The 17274-nt window shown below is 37.9% G+C and overlaps 1 protein-coding gene across 1 annotated transcript in view; it reads right to left on the bottom strand.

Moving 5' to 3' along the window:
- VEPH1 (ventricular zone expressed PH domain containing 1) overlaps positions 1 to 17274 on the bottom strand; it is a 218885-nt gene that overhangs the window by 85363 nt on the left and 116248 nt on the right. Inside the window, exon 8 of the mRNA XM_008706749.2 lies at positions 16106 to 16503. Within this exon, the coding sequence (XP_008704971.2) occupies positions 16106 to 16503 (398 nt within the window). The remainder of the gene's footprint in view (positions 1 to 16105; positions 16504 to 17274) is intronic.

The raw sequence follows: 17274 nt of genomic DNA, 5'->3' as shown, positions 1-17274 counted from the left end.
GTCTGTAGTTTAAAATCCAATTTATCTGATATGAGAATTGCTACCCCAGCTTTCTTTTGAGGTCCATTTGCGTGAAAGATGGTACTCCATCCCCTTACTCTCAGTCTGAATGCATCTTTGGGTTCAAAATGAGTCTCTTGTAGACAGCAAATGGATGGGTCATTTCTTTTTATCCAATCTGCAACCCTGTGGCATTTGAAACCAGAATTTAAACCATTAATGTTCAGGCTGAGTACTGAGAGATATGCTTTTAATTCTGCCATGTTGTCAGTAAAGTCTTTGTTTGTATTGGCTGTGACTTTCTGTTTTGTATCACTCTTGGGGCCTTTTTACTTTTATAGAACCCCCCGTAATACCTCCTGTAGGGCTGGTTTCGTGGTTACGAAATTGGCTAGTGACTGTCGATTCTGAAATGTCTTTATTTCTCCATCAATTCTGAATGACAGCCTTGCTGGATAAAGGATCCTTGGCTGCATGTTTTTCTCTGAAAGAGCTTTAAAAATGCTCCCCCAACCCTTTCTCTCATTCCAGGTCTGTGTAGACAGGTCTGATGTAATTCTCCATATGTTTCTAATTCATGTATACAACTCTACTAATCATCATTGAAGATATATCTGTTACCCAAGATATTTTGAAGCTATTAAAACTACCTTCCATGAGGAACTAAATTCCATGTTCATAAAAAGTCAGAAGGTCAAACACACTACAAATTCAAATACATAGCATGGAGTAGAGTTTCCTGGCTTACAAGCCTATTCATCTTTTCTTTAACCCTATACCCTGTGAGAAAGATGAAGGGACAACTGGAACCACAAATTCAATGAATAGTTCAGATATCTGAGCCCTGTAACCTTGAGTGTCCTTGAGAAGAACAGTGATCTCCTTAATTAAGAGGTGATTATTAAATGAAGTTAGTTAATTAAATCACAAATCCACTGTAAGGAATAAATTTATTTTCCCTACTATGGGATCCACTGGAATTTTTCATTCCTGCTGTAGCAGTGCTTCTTAAATTTTAATGTGCATATGAATCATTTGTGGGATTTTGTTAAACTATAGATACTGATTCAGCAGGTCTCGGATGGGCCTGAGAATCTGAATTTCTAACAAGTACCCAGGTAATGTCAATGTTGCTAGTCCGTGGACCACACTTTGAGAGGCAAGGGTCTGTTGCAGGGTTTCTTGATCACCACTGATATTTCAGGCTGGATAATTCTTTGTTTTGGCAGGGGGCTGTCCTGTCCAGTGTAGAATGGTTAACCTCATCCCTGGCCTCTGCCCACTAGATGACAATAGCACCTGCTTCCGCTCCTTCGGTCATGACAACCAAAAATGTCTCCAGACATTACCAAAAGTCCCAAAGCTGGGCATAAAATTGCTTCCAGTTGGGAACCAGTGCTCTATTTCTATGTTTAGTGGTTAAATGTTGTTGCATAATATAAACACCTCTTTTGATGAACTAGCTTCAGTGAATACAGCATCATTAACCAAATAAATAAACAGCTTTCCCCCCCTCTAAGCAATTATAATACTCCTATTTATGGACATTTTAGATTTTTCATTGATTTTATTTCCTTCCCTACTGGTCACCAGGGTGCTCAGAAGTAAATTTGCAAACCACATTTAGCAATTGTGAAAATTTACAGGGATAAATTTTTAAAAAATTACTCAACTGCTAGATTTATTTTATTTCTTCCCCCCCATATTGAGTAAATCACCTCTTTTATTTTATATTTTCATAGGTTCCTTCATATACAATTTGAAATAAGATTGGTTTCCTGTAAATAAGGCAAACCAAACAATTTCAATAAAAATAGACCAGCCAGGGGACTTCTGGGGAAGATGGCAGGGTAGGAGGACCCTAAACTCTCTTTGTCCCACAGATACAACTAGATAAAATTTTGCACCAGAGCAAACAATCCAGAAGAGTACCCAAAAACTGGCTCAACAAACTCCACAACTAAATGTACAGAAGAGGCCACATCGAAAAGGGTAGGAAGGGCAAGGACTTGAGGACTTGGTAGGAACCTAAACCCTACAGGTCTGCTTCTGAAGGGAAAGAGCCACAGGCATGGAGAAGGGCAAGAAACAGACTAGCACACCAGCGATCCTAAAAGGGGAAGAGAAAACCTTATAGCTTTTGGCTTTGAAATTAGAGGAGCTGAATTTTGTGAGTGCTTACAACCAGTGGGACTTAAAGCCTGGAACTTTAAAATTCAGCAGGCTCAGCTCTGAGGGAGCCCAGAGGGTGATAGGAAACTGAGCTCCTGTCCTTACAAAGACAACACAGCAAACTGCCCATGGAGATACAGTTTGGAAGCAGCAGTTTGAAAGGCACCTGGGACTTACAGGAGGAAGAGTTAGTTACTAATCTCAGAGTTCACTAAGGGACTTCTCCAGGAATAAAGAAGCCGGCAGTTGCCATCTCCCCTCCCCACCCCTCGTCATAAACACAGGGCCACCTGTGGGAACCAGCATGGCACCTGTACTCACTACCTTACTCACTTATATCACACACCCCCTCCAGCCAGACCTGCCACAGTCCCAGTACCAGAGATCCCCTCCCCCAGAAGACCTGTATAAACCTTGCCAACACTGTCTCCTGACCTTCCACTGAGGATATGTGCACTTGTTAAAACTGCACCTCCCTCCCATGTTTTGCAGAGTAGTCCTGGCTAGCCTGGACTCCACTGTGGCTGCACATTCCCTGTGGAGGAGGACCAGTGCCACCTAGTTAAAGGTTCATGTCCTGCCCACTACTTTCAAGGACTTTCCTAACTTTCAGAGCAAGCCGACTTTCCTACACATAGAAACAGACACAGAGAGTTAGGCAAAATGAGGAGACAGAAGAATATGTCACAAATGAAAGAAGACAAAACCACAGGAAGAGACCTAAGCAAAATGGATATAAGTAACATGCCTGAGAGATCATTTAAAATAATGATCATAAAGATACTCACTGGACAAGAGTAAAGAGTGGAGGACATCAGTGAAGACGCTAAGACAGAGATAAAAAAGAACCCACAGAGATGAAGAACACAATAGATGAAATTAATAATACACTTGATGGAATAAACAGCAGGCTGGAAGAAGCAGAAGAACAAATTGATAACTAGAAGGCAGTAATTGAAAGTAATCAAGTTGAACAAATGAGAGAAAAAAGATTTATGTAAAATGAGAGTAAACTTAGGGAACTCAGTGACTCTATCAAGTGTAATAACATTTGCACATAGGGATCCCAGAAGGAGAAGAGAAAGAAAAGGGGCCAGAACATTTTTTTGAAGAAATAACAGCCGAGATTTTCACAAATTTGGGGACGGAAACAGGCATCCAAATCTAGGAGGCACTGAGAGCCCCCAACAAAATCAACCAAAGGAGGTTCACACCAACACACATAATAACCCAAACAGCCAAAAGTAATGATAAAGAAAAATTCCTAAAAACAGCAAGAGAAAAAAAGATAGTTACATAAAACAGAAACCTCATAGGGCTATTAGCAGATTTTTCAGCAGAAACTTTGTAAGCCAGTGGCACGATATATTCAAAGTGTTAAAAGGGAAAAATCTATAGCCAAGAATACTCTATCCACCGAAGCTGTCATTCAGAATAGAAGAAGAAGTAAACAGTTTCTCAGACTAACAAAAAATAAAGGAATTCATGGCCACTAAACCAGGCCTACAAGAAATATTAAAGGGGACTCTCAGTGGAAAGGAAAGACCATAAGTGAGAGAATGAAACTTAGGAACCACAAGAGAAGTAAAAATAAGTATTTCTGTAAAAAAAAAATCAGTCAAGGGATTCACAAAATAAAAGGATGTAAAATATGACACCATATGCCTCAAACATGAGAGGGGGGAGGAGTAAAGGATGGTTTGGGGGGCACCTAGGTGGCAGTCGGTTAAGCAGCCGACGCTTGATTTTGTCTCAGGTCATGATCTCAGGGTCATGAGATAAAGTCTGGTGTCAGGCTTCACACTGGGTGTAGAACCTGCTTGGGATTCTCTCTCTCTCTCTCCCTCTGCCCTTCCCCATCCCCACTCACTTTCTCTTTCTCTCAAAAAAAAAAAATGGGTTTGAACTTCAGCAATAATCAACTTAATATAGACTACTATATGCAGAAGATGCTATCTACAAACCTAACAGTAACCACAAATAAAAAAAATAACAGATATTCAAAGAATACAGAGAAAAGAATCCAATTATCTCACTAAAAAACCCCCCAGCAAACCACAAAAGAGAGAAAGAGAAGGATCAGAGAACAACTACAAAAACAACCTTAAAGCAAATAACAAAATGGCAATAAGTATATTCCTATCAATAATTACTTTGAATGTAAAGGGACTAAGTCCAATAAAAAGCCAGGGTGATGGAGTGGATAAAAAAGCAAGACCTATCCACATGCCGACTCCAAGAGACTAATTTCAGACCGAAAAACACTTGCAGATTGAAAGTGAAGGGATAAAGAAATATTTATGTTGCAAATGGAAGTGAAAAGAGGGCCAGAGTAGCAATACGTATATCAGAAAAAATAAAAAGACTTTAAAACAAAGACTATAATAAGAGACAAAGGAGCACACTATATAATCATAGGGAACAATCCAACAAGAAGATATAATAATTGTAAGTATTTATGCACCCAACATGGGAGCACCCAAATACAAAAAAGCAGCTAATAACAAACATAAAAGATATCATCAATAGTAATACAATAATAGTAGGGGATTTTAAGACTCCGTGTACATCAATGGACAGGTCATCCAACAGAAAATCTACAAGGAAACAGTGGCTTTGAATGACACGTTGCACCAGATGGATCTAGCAGAAATATTCAGAACATTGAATCCTGAACCAGCAGAATACACATTCTTTTCAAGTGCACAGGGAACATTCTCCAGAACAGATCACATAGTAGGCCATAAAAGAAGCCTCAACAAATTCAAAAAGACTGAAGTCATACCGCATCTTTTCTGACCACAATGCTGTGAAACTAGAAATCGATGACAAGAAAAATCTGGAAAGAACACAAATACATGGAGGTTAAATAACATGTTCCTAAACAATGAATGGGTCAAACAAGAATTCAACAAGAAAATTTAAAAAAATATGTGGAGAGAGATGAAAATGAAAACACAACAGTCCAAAATCTTTGGGATTCAGCAAAAGCTGTTCCAAGAGGAAAGTTTATAGCAATACAGGCCCACCTCAAGAAGCAGAAAAATCTCAAATGAACAACCTAATCTTACACCTAAAGGAGCTAGAAAAAAAAGAACAAACAAAACCCAAAACCAGTAGAAGGAAGAAAATGATAAAGATTAGAACAGAAATAAATGATGTAGAAACAAAAAAAATAATAGAACACATCAATGAAACAGGAGCTGGGTCTTTGAAAAGATCAACAGAATTGATAAACTTTTAGCCAGACTCATCTCACACACACACACACACACACACACACACACACACACACACACACACGGGGGGGGGCAGAGGACTCAAAATCACAAATGAAAGAAGAGAAATAACAACCAACACCTCAGAAATACAAATAACTGAAGAGAATATCATGAAAAACTATATGCCAACAAATTAGACAACCTAGAAGAAATTCCTAGATAAATTCCTAGAAACATAGAGCCTACCAAAATTAAAGCAGGAAGAAATAAAAAAACTTGAACAGACTGATTACCAGGAAGGAGATTGAAACAGTAATAATAATAATAAAAAAACCCAAAAAACAAAAAACCTCCCAAAAAACAAAAGCTTAGGACCAGACCACTTCACAGGTGAATTCTACCATTTAAAGAAGAGTTAATATCTATTCTTCTCAAACTATTCCAAAAAATATAAAGAGGAAATTTTCTAAATTCATTCCAGGAGGTCATCATCACCCTGTTTCCAAAACCAGATAAAGACACCACAAAAAAAGAGAACTGTAGGCAAATATCTCTCATAAATGTGGATGCAAAAATCCTCAACAAAATACTAGCAAACCGAATCCAACAATTCATTAAAAAAAATCATTCATCATGATCAAGTGGGATTATTCCCAGTATGAAAGGGTGGCTCCATATTTGCAAATCAATCAATGTGATATGTCAACATTAATAAGAGAATGGATAAAAACCATATGATCATTTCAATAGATTCAGAAAAAATATTTCACAAAGTATGATATTCATTCATGGTAATAGCCCTCAACAAAGTAGGTTTAGAGTGAACATATCTCAAAATAACAAAGGCTATCTATGAAAACCCCCCAGCAAATATCATATCCAATGGGAAAAAACCAAGAGCTTTTCCCCTAAGATCAGGAATAAGATGAGAATGTCCACTCTCACTACTTTTATTCAACATAGTACTGGAAGTCCTAGCCAGTCAGACAACAAAAAGAAGTAAAAGTCATCCAAATTGGTAAGAAAGAAATAAAACATGCAGTATTTGCAGATGAAATGATACTACATATTGAAAACCCAAAATATTCCACAAAAAAACTACTAGAACTGATAAATGAATTCAGTAAAGTTGTAGGATACAAAATCAACGTGCAGAAATCTATTGCATTTCTATACACTACTAATGCAGCAACAGAAAGAGAAATTAAGAAAACAATCCCATTTACAATTGCACCAAAAATAATAAGATACCTATGAATAAACCTAACCAAAGAGGTGAAAGACCTGTACTCTGAAAGCCACAAAACATTGATGAAAGAAATCAAAGATGACACAAAGAAATGGAAAGGCATTCTATGCTCATGGATTGGAAAAACAAATATTGTTTAAAAGTCTACACTACCCAAAATAATCTACACATTTAATGCAATCCCTACCAAAATACCAACAGCATTTTTCACAGAACTAGAACAAACAATCCTAAAATTGGTGTGGAACCGCAAAAGACCCTGAATAGCAAAAGCAAAATTTTGAAAAAGAAAAGCAAAACTGGGGTAACACAATTCCAGATTTCAAGTTATATTACAAAGCTGTAGTAATCAAAACAGTATGATAGTGGCACAAAAATAGACACATAGATCAACAGAACAGAATAGAAAACCCAGAAATAAACCTACAATTATATAATCAATTAATCTTTGACAAAGTAGAAAAGAATATCCAATGGGAAAAAGACAGTCTCTTCAACAAATGGTGTTGGGAAAACTGGACAGCTACCTGGAAAAGAAAGAAACTGGACCACTTTCTTCCACCATTCACAAAAATAAACTCAAAATGGATTAAAAACCTAAATGTGGGACCTGACGCCATAAAAATCCTAGAAGAGAATACAAGCAATAATATCTTTGACATTGGCTGTAGCAGCATTTTTTTAGATATGCCTCCTGAGGCAAGGGAAACGAAAGCAAAAATTAACTATTGGGACTACATCAAAATAAAAAGCTTCTTCACAGCAAAGGAAACAATCAACAAAGGTAAAAGACACCTTACTGAATGGGAGAAGATATTTGCAAATGACAAATCTGATAAAGGGTTAGTATCAAGAATATATACAACTCAATACTCCCAAAACAAATAATCCAATTAAAAAATGGACAGAATACATGAATAGACATTTTTCCAAAGAAGACATCCAGATGGCCAACAGACACAAGAAAAGATGCTCAACATCGCTCATCATCAGGGAAATGCAAATCAAAACTACAATGAGATATCACCTCACACCTGTCAGAATGGCTAAAATAAAAAACACTGGAAACAACAAATGTTGGCAAGGATGTGGAGAAAAAGGAACACTAGTGCACTGTTGGTGGGAATGCAAACTGTGCAGCCACTCTGGAAAACTGTATGGAGGCTTCTCAAAACGTTAAAGACAGAACTACCCTATGATTCAGCAATGGCTACTGTGCATTTTCCCCCAAAATACAAAAATACTCATTAAAAGGGATAAATGCACCCCTATGACTATAGCAGCATTATTTACAATAGCCACATTATGGAAGCAACCCAAGTGTTCATCCACAGATGAATGGATAAAGAAGTGGTGTGTGTGTGCATGTGTGTGTGTGTGTGTGTGTGTGTGTGTATACTATTCAGCCATAAAAAGAATGAAATCTTACCATTTGCTACAACATGGATGGAGCTACAGAATATATTGCTAAGCAGATTAAGCCAGTCAGAGAAAGACAAATACCGTATGATTTCACTCATATGTGGAATTTAAGAAACAACACAAATGAGCAAAGGGAAAAAAGAAAGAGAGAGACAAGCCAAGGAACAGACTCTTAACTATGGAGAACAAACTGATGGTTACTAGAGGGGAGGTGGACAGGGAGATGGGTGAAATAGGTGATGGGAATTAAGGAGTGCAATTGTGATGAGCACAGGGTGATGTATGTAAGTACTGAATCAGTGTTGCACACCTGAAACTAATATAACACTATATGTTAACTATATTGGAATTAAAATAGAAAACAATATAGACTGGTTAGTATAGGCACAATGCATTAATTTGCTAATCGTAGTTTGCTCTTTGATAGATATCAATAAATCCAGGCAGACAGTGAGATAAACTTCAAATGTTTCGAACTATCTGGCCTATTTTCTCCCAACAAACTATTGTAAATTGATGAATGCAGATGTCTGGAGAAAGGACAGGAAATTAACATGAAAGAGAAGTATTTTTTTAAACTTTACATTAGTGATATAAAATTAGCAATAAAATTGAGGCTGATGAAAAACTTGGCCAAATAACAAACATATACATTTTTCCAGCTCTGACATAATACACTTAGAATTAATTAATTTAGAGCCTAAAAGACTCTTTTAATGGACCTGAAAAATGATCCAGCTGAGTGCTTTTCAAGTTTCCTTAAACTGTGGAGTTCTTGGTTTAAATATCTATCAGGAAGGCCACTGAGTAACACCAGCTATATCACAGTTGCTCTGTTTGTAGGGTAAGGAAAGGAGGAAAGAGGGGGATCTGGGTCCCTTTGAAAGGGACCCCTGACGGTTTTTTAGTGAGCACAGGTTAAGAACCCATGACCCCGCAATATACTCTTGGAATAAGGGTGAGGAAGTGGTGGTACATGCACATGATACACCCTGTTTGAGGAACTGAAACTGTCCAATAGCAGGGTTGGGACTGAAACTCAGTTCCATAAACTCTGGTTCAGCCAGATGCTGGGGATCTGGAATCATCACCCAGGTCCAAATCACCAGCATCTCTCTTTATTACTGAAATTAACCACTGTTGTTGCAAAATTCCAAGCCTTGCAGAAATGTGTACTTTAAAAATGTACAAGTTTCACCTTCACCCTCCACTTCTCCTCCACCTCCATCCCCGATCTGACTCTTCAGAGAAAACTAGTGGTGATAGTTTGATATGAGTCCTTCTAGAACTACCCCCTTTTGTATATACATCAATCTTTTCTGTCCTGGTTCTTCTTAGCCGGCTCTATATTTTCTTTTCGTAGCACTTAACACTTTCTAACACCCTATTATTTATTTGTCATTTCTATTATTTATTGTATGTTTTTCACTACTAGAATCATTTCTGTGAATCCAAGGATATGTGCCTGTTTTGTTCACTGACATTTCTGAAGTTCCTAGAAGGATGCTGGCATGAGTGGGCACTCAGAAATACTCGTAGAATTAATGAAGAATTAATTCAGGATGAATATACAGAGCACAAAGGATTTTTAGGGCAGTGAAACTATTATCTGTGATTTTACAATGATAGATACATCCAAACAATGGAATATTATTTATGCAAAGAAGAAATGAGCTATCAAACCACAAAAAGATGTAAAGGAAGCTTAAATGCAAGAAGCCAATCTGAAAAGGCTACTTAGAAATCAGGAGGTTTGGGGCACCTAGGTGGCTCAGCCCATTACTCATCAGACTCTTGATTGTGGCTCAGGTCATGACCTCAGGGTCATGAGATCGAGCCCCATGACGAGCTTCACGATGAGCCCCATGCCAGCTCTGCTTGGGATTCTCTCTCTCCCTCTCCCTCTGCCACTCCCCCTCTTGTGCTCTCTCTATCTCTCTTTAAAATATATAAATAAAGCTTTAAAAAAATAAATTAGGATGCTTACTATGAGAAGCAGAATCATACTCAGATTTCTGAAATGGCATTATGTTTCTCACATTTGTGGCTTGTTTTAATGGTGACATAATATTTTAATGGCTGTTGGATAATTGACGTGAATATTTCATATGAAAAATGATGAGTTTCCCATAAAGCAACTTATTTTTAAAAGTCCACTGAATCTTTTTTTAAAAAAAGAAAAAATTTTCATTTTATAATTTCTTACTGGTCTCTAATATGGATAGGGCAAAAATACGAACAGAGGAAACACAGGAATTTGGTGTTCTTTAGTTGGCTCTTTTTCTCTCACTCCAAATGGATCTGCCAACTTATGACATGTGACTCTGGCTCCTTTAGACAGACTTTTTTTTTTTTTTTAAAGATTTTATTTATTTATTTGACAGAGATAGAGACAGCCAGCGAGAGAGGGAACACAAGCAGGGGGAGTGGGAGAGGAAGAAGCAGGCTCATAGCGGAGGAGCCTGATGTGGGGCTCGATCCCATAATGCCAGGATCACGCCCTGAGCTGAAGGCAGACGCTTAACCGCTGTGCCACCCAGGCGCCCCTAGACAGACTTCTCTGCTGTTTGCAAACATACAACTTTATGCAAATTGACTATAACACAAATAAATACCTTCCAAATTATCAATACCTGAACTCCTGTCAATTATGTAATTGCCTGTGTTTTTGGAAAAACACTTTAAAATCCTCCATCATCTCAGGGTCTGATGGTTGTTGTGGACCAAACAAAAGAAAATTACTTTTTTTTGCCTTTTCCTACATTATATCAAACTCTTCAGCAGCCATATAATTTCTTTTCCGTTTCCTTGGCTACTAGCTCTTCATCAGAAATATGGATTTGCTCAGTTTTTCAATGAGATTTGATGATATCCAAGGACCATTTTNTTTCCCTACAGGGCATATACTGCCAGTTTCATAATGGAAGCAAATGGAAAAATAACATTCACTTCCTGAAATTTGGTTTGTGGCAAGCTGGATTGGAATATACTCTTGTGCTGGTGACCATCCATGGCCCAGGACCATCTCGTACAGCACTGCACGCTTTGGAGTAAAAACAACGCCCAAACAAAAATAAGGGATGATGAATAATAATCTCCAAGTATGAGCTGCACTAAAAAAAGATTTAAAAAATACTAACTACAGATATAAGAACATAATGCCATATCTTTCTATTTTAAAAATAATACATTTAGAAGAATATATTTAAGAATATGAAATCTGCCACAGCAAACTACTTCTGCTTCTAAGTGTCTCCCCTCCTCCTTCTTTTCATGTGGCTGCCTTTGGGGCAGGGTACGCCAAAATGAACTCGTGCATATTTGCTCTACTGCGTACTTGCTTTTACTTTTCTTTATTAACAATGTCTCTTTAAGCCTATCCAAAGTGGGCACTGTATTAGGGGGACTGACCATTTCAAGGGTTTAGATGACTCATTTGATTTACAGGCAGATATCACACCTGGAGTTCTATACAGAATGGCCTGCGTGTACATGTGCTCACCAATTTTACTTTGTATTGTTCCCTAGTTGGATGAATATACTTCTCATTCATAGATAGACATCAGATAAGCCAATATGCAGATAATCCAATATGATAAGCCAATCAGATAAGCCAATATGCAGATAATCAGCACACTCTTTTGCTCTTTTTTCAATAGCGCGGTTAGGGCATTTTTCCTTCTCTATTTGAATATTCAAAGAAAATCAACCTTTTTCTTTTCCTTCTTTTCTTTTGTTTTTTAGAAGTAGCTTTTGAGAATATAATTAATGAGAAATAAAGTTATCTGATGTCCTCCAGTGGAACTCTGCAAACAGTTAAGCTGTGTGTTTAAATGCATAACATCTTTACCAGTGATGTGGTTGCTCGCTGGGCCTGCACCTACTCTGCTGGGGATGAAATGGGCAGTGATCTGATGTTAACTCAACAGTAGAGTTTGGAAAGGATCTTTCCGAAAGGGTTCGCAGGTCTTCCTTTTACTTATTTAAATGTTTCATAATTAATTATTAGTTAAATGTTTCTCATGGGACACTGAGGATGACTGGAACCAGGATACGAGTGGCAGGATAAGGTTTAGGGGAGAAACTGGCCACCATTACATCTCTCTTCTTTTGACTAAAACCCACCCGGGAGAAATGGGAGCTGGCAGATAGGTAATCCATGATAAATTCTAAAGCACCAAGAAAAATTCTCTAGAAAAGTTTTCCCTAACAAGGGTTCTTCAGACAGGAGCCCAGGGGACCATATCAATGAAATGAGGCACCAAGGAATTTGTAATATCTTCCTATTTGCTGTTTTTCCCTCTGAAATTTTGGGGAAAAGCTTGAAGATTTGTCTCTGTCTCAAAATCTTACAATTCTCCTCAAGGATAAAAGATCCTAATCCAACAATTAAAACAATCTATTTTGAAAAAGGAGGACACTTCCTCCAGAAGCACTCAGTGACTGTTATCACCACTCTCCAGATTAGACCAACCGAGAAGACAGAGGTAAGGACTGTGCTGGCTTTGCCTCCTTGATCGTCCCAGCATGAGGCTGGACTTGACTGCATACAAAATTTCAACAAGAAAACTTTATTTGTAGTTAATTGTGAAACAGCACCTGCTTCTTGATACTTATAATGAACTTTTATGTTTGTATATTTTTATACGTGTTCAAGTTGAAAAATCACCACATGTCAGTCTATTACAGAAAGGACGACATTACTAGCTTTAAAATTAGCTTTCTCCAAGTCAGGCTTGCTGATGTGCTCTCCAGATGGGATGTATTTTCACCCAATCAGGGAATACTTCAAAGTGAACCAAAGCCGCATTGATGGGCTCTTGTAAGCTTTTATATCATGCTTTATAGAACACCAGTGATGGGCCAGATTTTCAAGGATTTATTTCAATATCATGCGTTTTTAGACTTTTTTTAACCTCTAGTTATTTTTGTTCACATAAAGAAATTCCAGTGTTTCGGGTATTTAAAATGCCCTTTAGCTGATGAACTAAATTCCTTCAGTCTTGTACGTAAATAAAATCAGGCAGTGATGTCAGAGCATCACTCTGAATATGAATACCTAACTTCCCACGGTTGGCTAACCTGCACCCACACCAGAGGCCTAGAAGGCTCAGGAGAGAATTACTGACTTGGGAATAACAGGCTCTTTCACACCCGAAATGACATTGCTGACCCAACCTCAATAAGACCTGGGGTTTGACAATTTTTCCAGACATGATGATAGATTTGGGCTGCTGTATTTATACTCCATTACCTGCCCCCTCTGTGATCAATATCACACAATCGTAAGATAGCTGACTGAGGATCAGAATCATATTTGTGACCTTGATTCACCTTTTACTGAATTCTGCTGGGCTATGACTCGTGAGGTTCCTGTTCTTTCAACATAGTTTATTACTGAAGTGTTAGGTTGAACCCTATGAAAGTGATGTTTTTGTAGGTCAAAGTAAGGGAGTCAGACATCAGTTTTTTTCATACGATTCAAAATATTATCAAAAGAACTTCTTTAAAGGGTTGTTTTATCATTTTCCTATGGTATAGACATTCTGACATTAGTCTAAAACTATTCTTAACGCTTTGCTGCTGTTATTCTTGTTTCCTGCTGGCTATTTGTCTTTGGAACTCTGACTGTCGTGGAAGTGGTTTTTATGCCTCTTCCCTTTGTTTCTTGATCACTTTGCATAATTCAGCAAGAAAGGCCAAATGTGCCTTTTTTTTTACACCAACAACACATTAAATATAACGCAGTTTCTAAGTTTAAATCTTTCTTCAATAAATTTTTAAGGAAAGAAATGTGATATGGTTGAGCTGAGTGATCTCGGGACAGCAAGCAAAACTGTGTCAGCCAGATGAATGCTGGCATTCTCCTGAATGGTTTCCACAATCTAGGGAATAATAACGACATGTCCCCTGCACTCAGCACAAGTACTTTCTCAGTGGATGTATTTACAATGAGTCATATAAATTTTCAATCCCTCACATATCTCTGTGCAAGGAATTTTCCAGGAACTTCCAGGAAATTACAAAAATGTGAATAAATTCCAAAATGTCAACTTATAAAAATATATACTCAGTTCTAGGCCACTCACGGTAGGAAACATCAAAAGAAAATACCTTTTGATTTTTGTTTGTTTTTAGCCAAGATGATGGATTCATTCAATATATTGGAGGAAAAAAACCCAAGTCACTCTCAAACTCCCCAAATAATTCAAGGCAATAAGAAATATCATGTGTTCTTGACAACTAGATACTTGAAGATAACTGCAGGACTTCCACACATTTTCGTAAGATTAAAAATCACTACATAGCACAGCTTCAATGCTTTAAGCTAAACTTAAAGAACAAAACTATTCTAGCAGATGGAAATATGTCTAACTTTATATTTGCTACAAATTTCCTCTCTTAAGTTGGGAAATTCACTTAACCTCTTTTTACATTAAGTTCTCCAACCTGTGCATTAAATACATAGAGGATTAGAGAAATGGGAAATTGTAAAGAGTTTGTGTTGAGTTTTATTGATTTTAGCTATTCCCAAGTCTTGCTATACTTAATTATCCAAAACTTATATTGAATATGAACAATATCACTTTTATTGTCACCATTAAAAAAGAGTGTTAAGAATCCTAATCAATAAATTAATGTAAACACCTCTGAAAATGTCAGATTCTACAGACATGCAGACAATGTTTGTCATTGCCAAATGCTTGAATTCCCCTTTCCCTTTGCTAGCATGAGAATACATTCTTTCCTCTGATTTGGAGTGGGAGAAAGGGTAGTAAGTGGAGTATGGAAAATGGACCTCCTAGCACCATCCACTAAGGGGGATGACAGTCAGTGCATGGGTGAATGTGAACTGGGTTCACTATCCTTCCGCTGTGTTACTTTCTGGAAGATGCGCTGTCTAGCTTTTTCTATGTGGGTGTAGCCTGTGAAAAGTTGTCAGGGCCAACACGAGGGCTAGGACCTTCATCTTAATCTCAAGGGAATAACATGGTTGCTCACTGAGAAAGACTGCAAGAAAAGCTAATTAGCCGACAGTGCCTTCGAAACATCCAAATCTGTTCAACCCACTACTAGAAGGATGAGCTTGCCCCGGGCACTCTTCCATTTAATATCTGTGCCTCAAACCTATCATCTTTTCCAGGAACAGGGCACAAAATTTAAGAAGCACGAGAAAATTTAGTAGTCGAAATAAATAATATTTTTAAAAAATCAAAATTAACACAAAAAGTTCATGATGAACCAAAGATCAAAATTATAAATGGAAACATGATCAATATTACCTCTTGGCTCTTTCTGCCTCTGCTCCAGTATGGCTTGGCAAGACATACGGGTCCTGTCTTTACTTAGAATTTTACTGAGGTTTTTTGGAGCCCCTTTAAATTGTGCACCGGAGGGAAGTCCTGGTTCCTGACATCTTTTCCTTTGTTCTCTGTTTTCTGACTAGCTCACGCTTTCACTGGTTCCTGACATAGATCACCTCCTGACTATGGTTTCACTCTTTTCTTTCTCTAGTCTCCAAGAAGCCAGGGATTGTGTCTGTTTGGGTCATAGCTGAATCTCCACAAAGCTGAATTTTTAACACAGTGCCCAGCACACAGTAGTTGCTTCATACGTGCTGTTGAATGATTGGGAGAAAAATCTCTTGGAGTTCAATGCTGTGCATGGCTTCCTTGAATGTTTATGTAGTTGGAAAGATGTCTCTCACTGAACCCCTACCCCAGATCCTGCTTTAGGGAACACAGACACCTTCCAGGATTTTCCTAAACACTGGGGACAGAGAACCAAGAACAATATATCTTGAAGTTTGGAAAAAATCAGTCGGTGAACTTAAGTGCACCTAAGTAGATTCAAATGGAAATCAAAAGGATGATTGACCTTATTAGGGAGGAAAAGAGCAATTAAAATACTGTGAGGGTGTTTTCAAACTATTTTGCAAAAAAAAAAAAAAAAAATCTAGGGTATGGTCATTTTTATTCAAGCTCTTTCCCCCCCAACAATGTCTGAAATTTCTCAAATTTAGGTTGTTCAGAGCACATACCTTCAATGGTAAACTGATCGGGAACTGGAATCTTCTTTCCGATTTCCGTAGCGTACGCTTTTACTTTGCTGAAATTTTCCTTTAAGTGCAAGTAGAGCTTATCTTGGTATTCGATAGGACTTGCCGTTGTTTCTGGAGTTTCTTCCTGGAAGTTTTCTTTAACTGTTTCTGGCAAATTCTCTGATTCTGTATGTATAATATTTGGGTGTGAAACTGAAGAATTTCCCAGCTGTGATCTGGCAGAGTTTGCCTTAAAGGGCAACTTGTCATTTCCTTGGCTAAGTGGGTCCGTTTCTGAAAGAAAGACACTGGCTGGCGTGTCTTCACTCTCGGCGACTTCCCCACCATCGGAGCTCATGCTCTTTGTTAGCACTGCGTGCAAAGCCAAACTCTTTGACCTGCAATACCAACAAAAAGCCGAGACAGGTAAAGAAGGTGAGCTAGCATCCACTGAGAAGGAAAAGAAAGGATAATAACAGTGGGGAAAAAGGACTTCCTCTAGAGTGTGAAACCGAAAATTGCTGCTATTAACAGATTGGATAAAAACATAAACCAGCAACAAGTTATGTAATAAGCAAACCTTTGAAGATCCAGGCCACTTCGAAACACAGAGATTTAAAAATCAATTTCATGGCAAAACTAACTGGAAAATAGTAGACTTATATACTTATATTCTTTTTCTTCTACTTTTGTTTCTGCTTTTTCATCAGAAAATGAGAGAGGCTTTTCACAGTCATTCTCAATACAGCACATCTATAGGGACTCCTGGGTGGCTCAGTAGGTTAAGCGTCTGCCTTTGGCTCAGGTCATGATCGCAGGGTGCTGGGATGGAGCCCCACATCAGGCTCCCTGCTCTGAGGGGAGCTTGCTTCTCCCTCTCCCTCTGCCTGCTGCCCTGCCTACCTGTGCTCTCTCTCTTTCTCTCTCAAATAAATAAATACACAAATAAAATCTTTAAAAATATCTTTAAAAATATATATAACACATCTATATTTAATATATTTTTAAAAAATCAGCCATCGGTTTGTTTTCCATTTGTATTCTCCTTTTAATACAGCAAGGTTTTTCGGATAATGGAAGCATGGTGAATGCCATTTCATTCATGAAAAGATGGGACTTTGGGTGCTACAGGTGAAAGATATTTAAAAACTGAGGGCTTCAGAGGGGAG

The sequence above is a fragment of the Ursus maritimus genome, unplaced genomic scaffold (assembly GCF_017311325.1).
Source record: "Ursus maritimus isolate PB19 unplaced genomic scaffold, ASM1731132v1 scaffold_20, whole genome shotgun sequence".
Taxonomy (NCBI): Eukaryota; Metazoa; Chordata; class Mammalia; order Carnivora; family Ursidae; genus Ursus; species Ursus maritimus.
The sequence above is the reverse complement of the archived record's forward strand: the minus strand, read 5'-3'. Positions and strand labels throughout refer to the sequence as shown.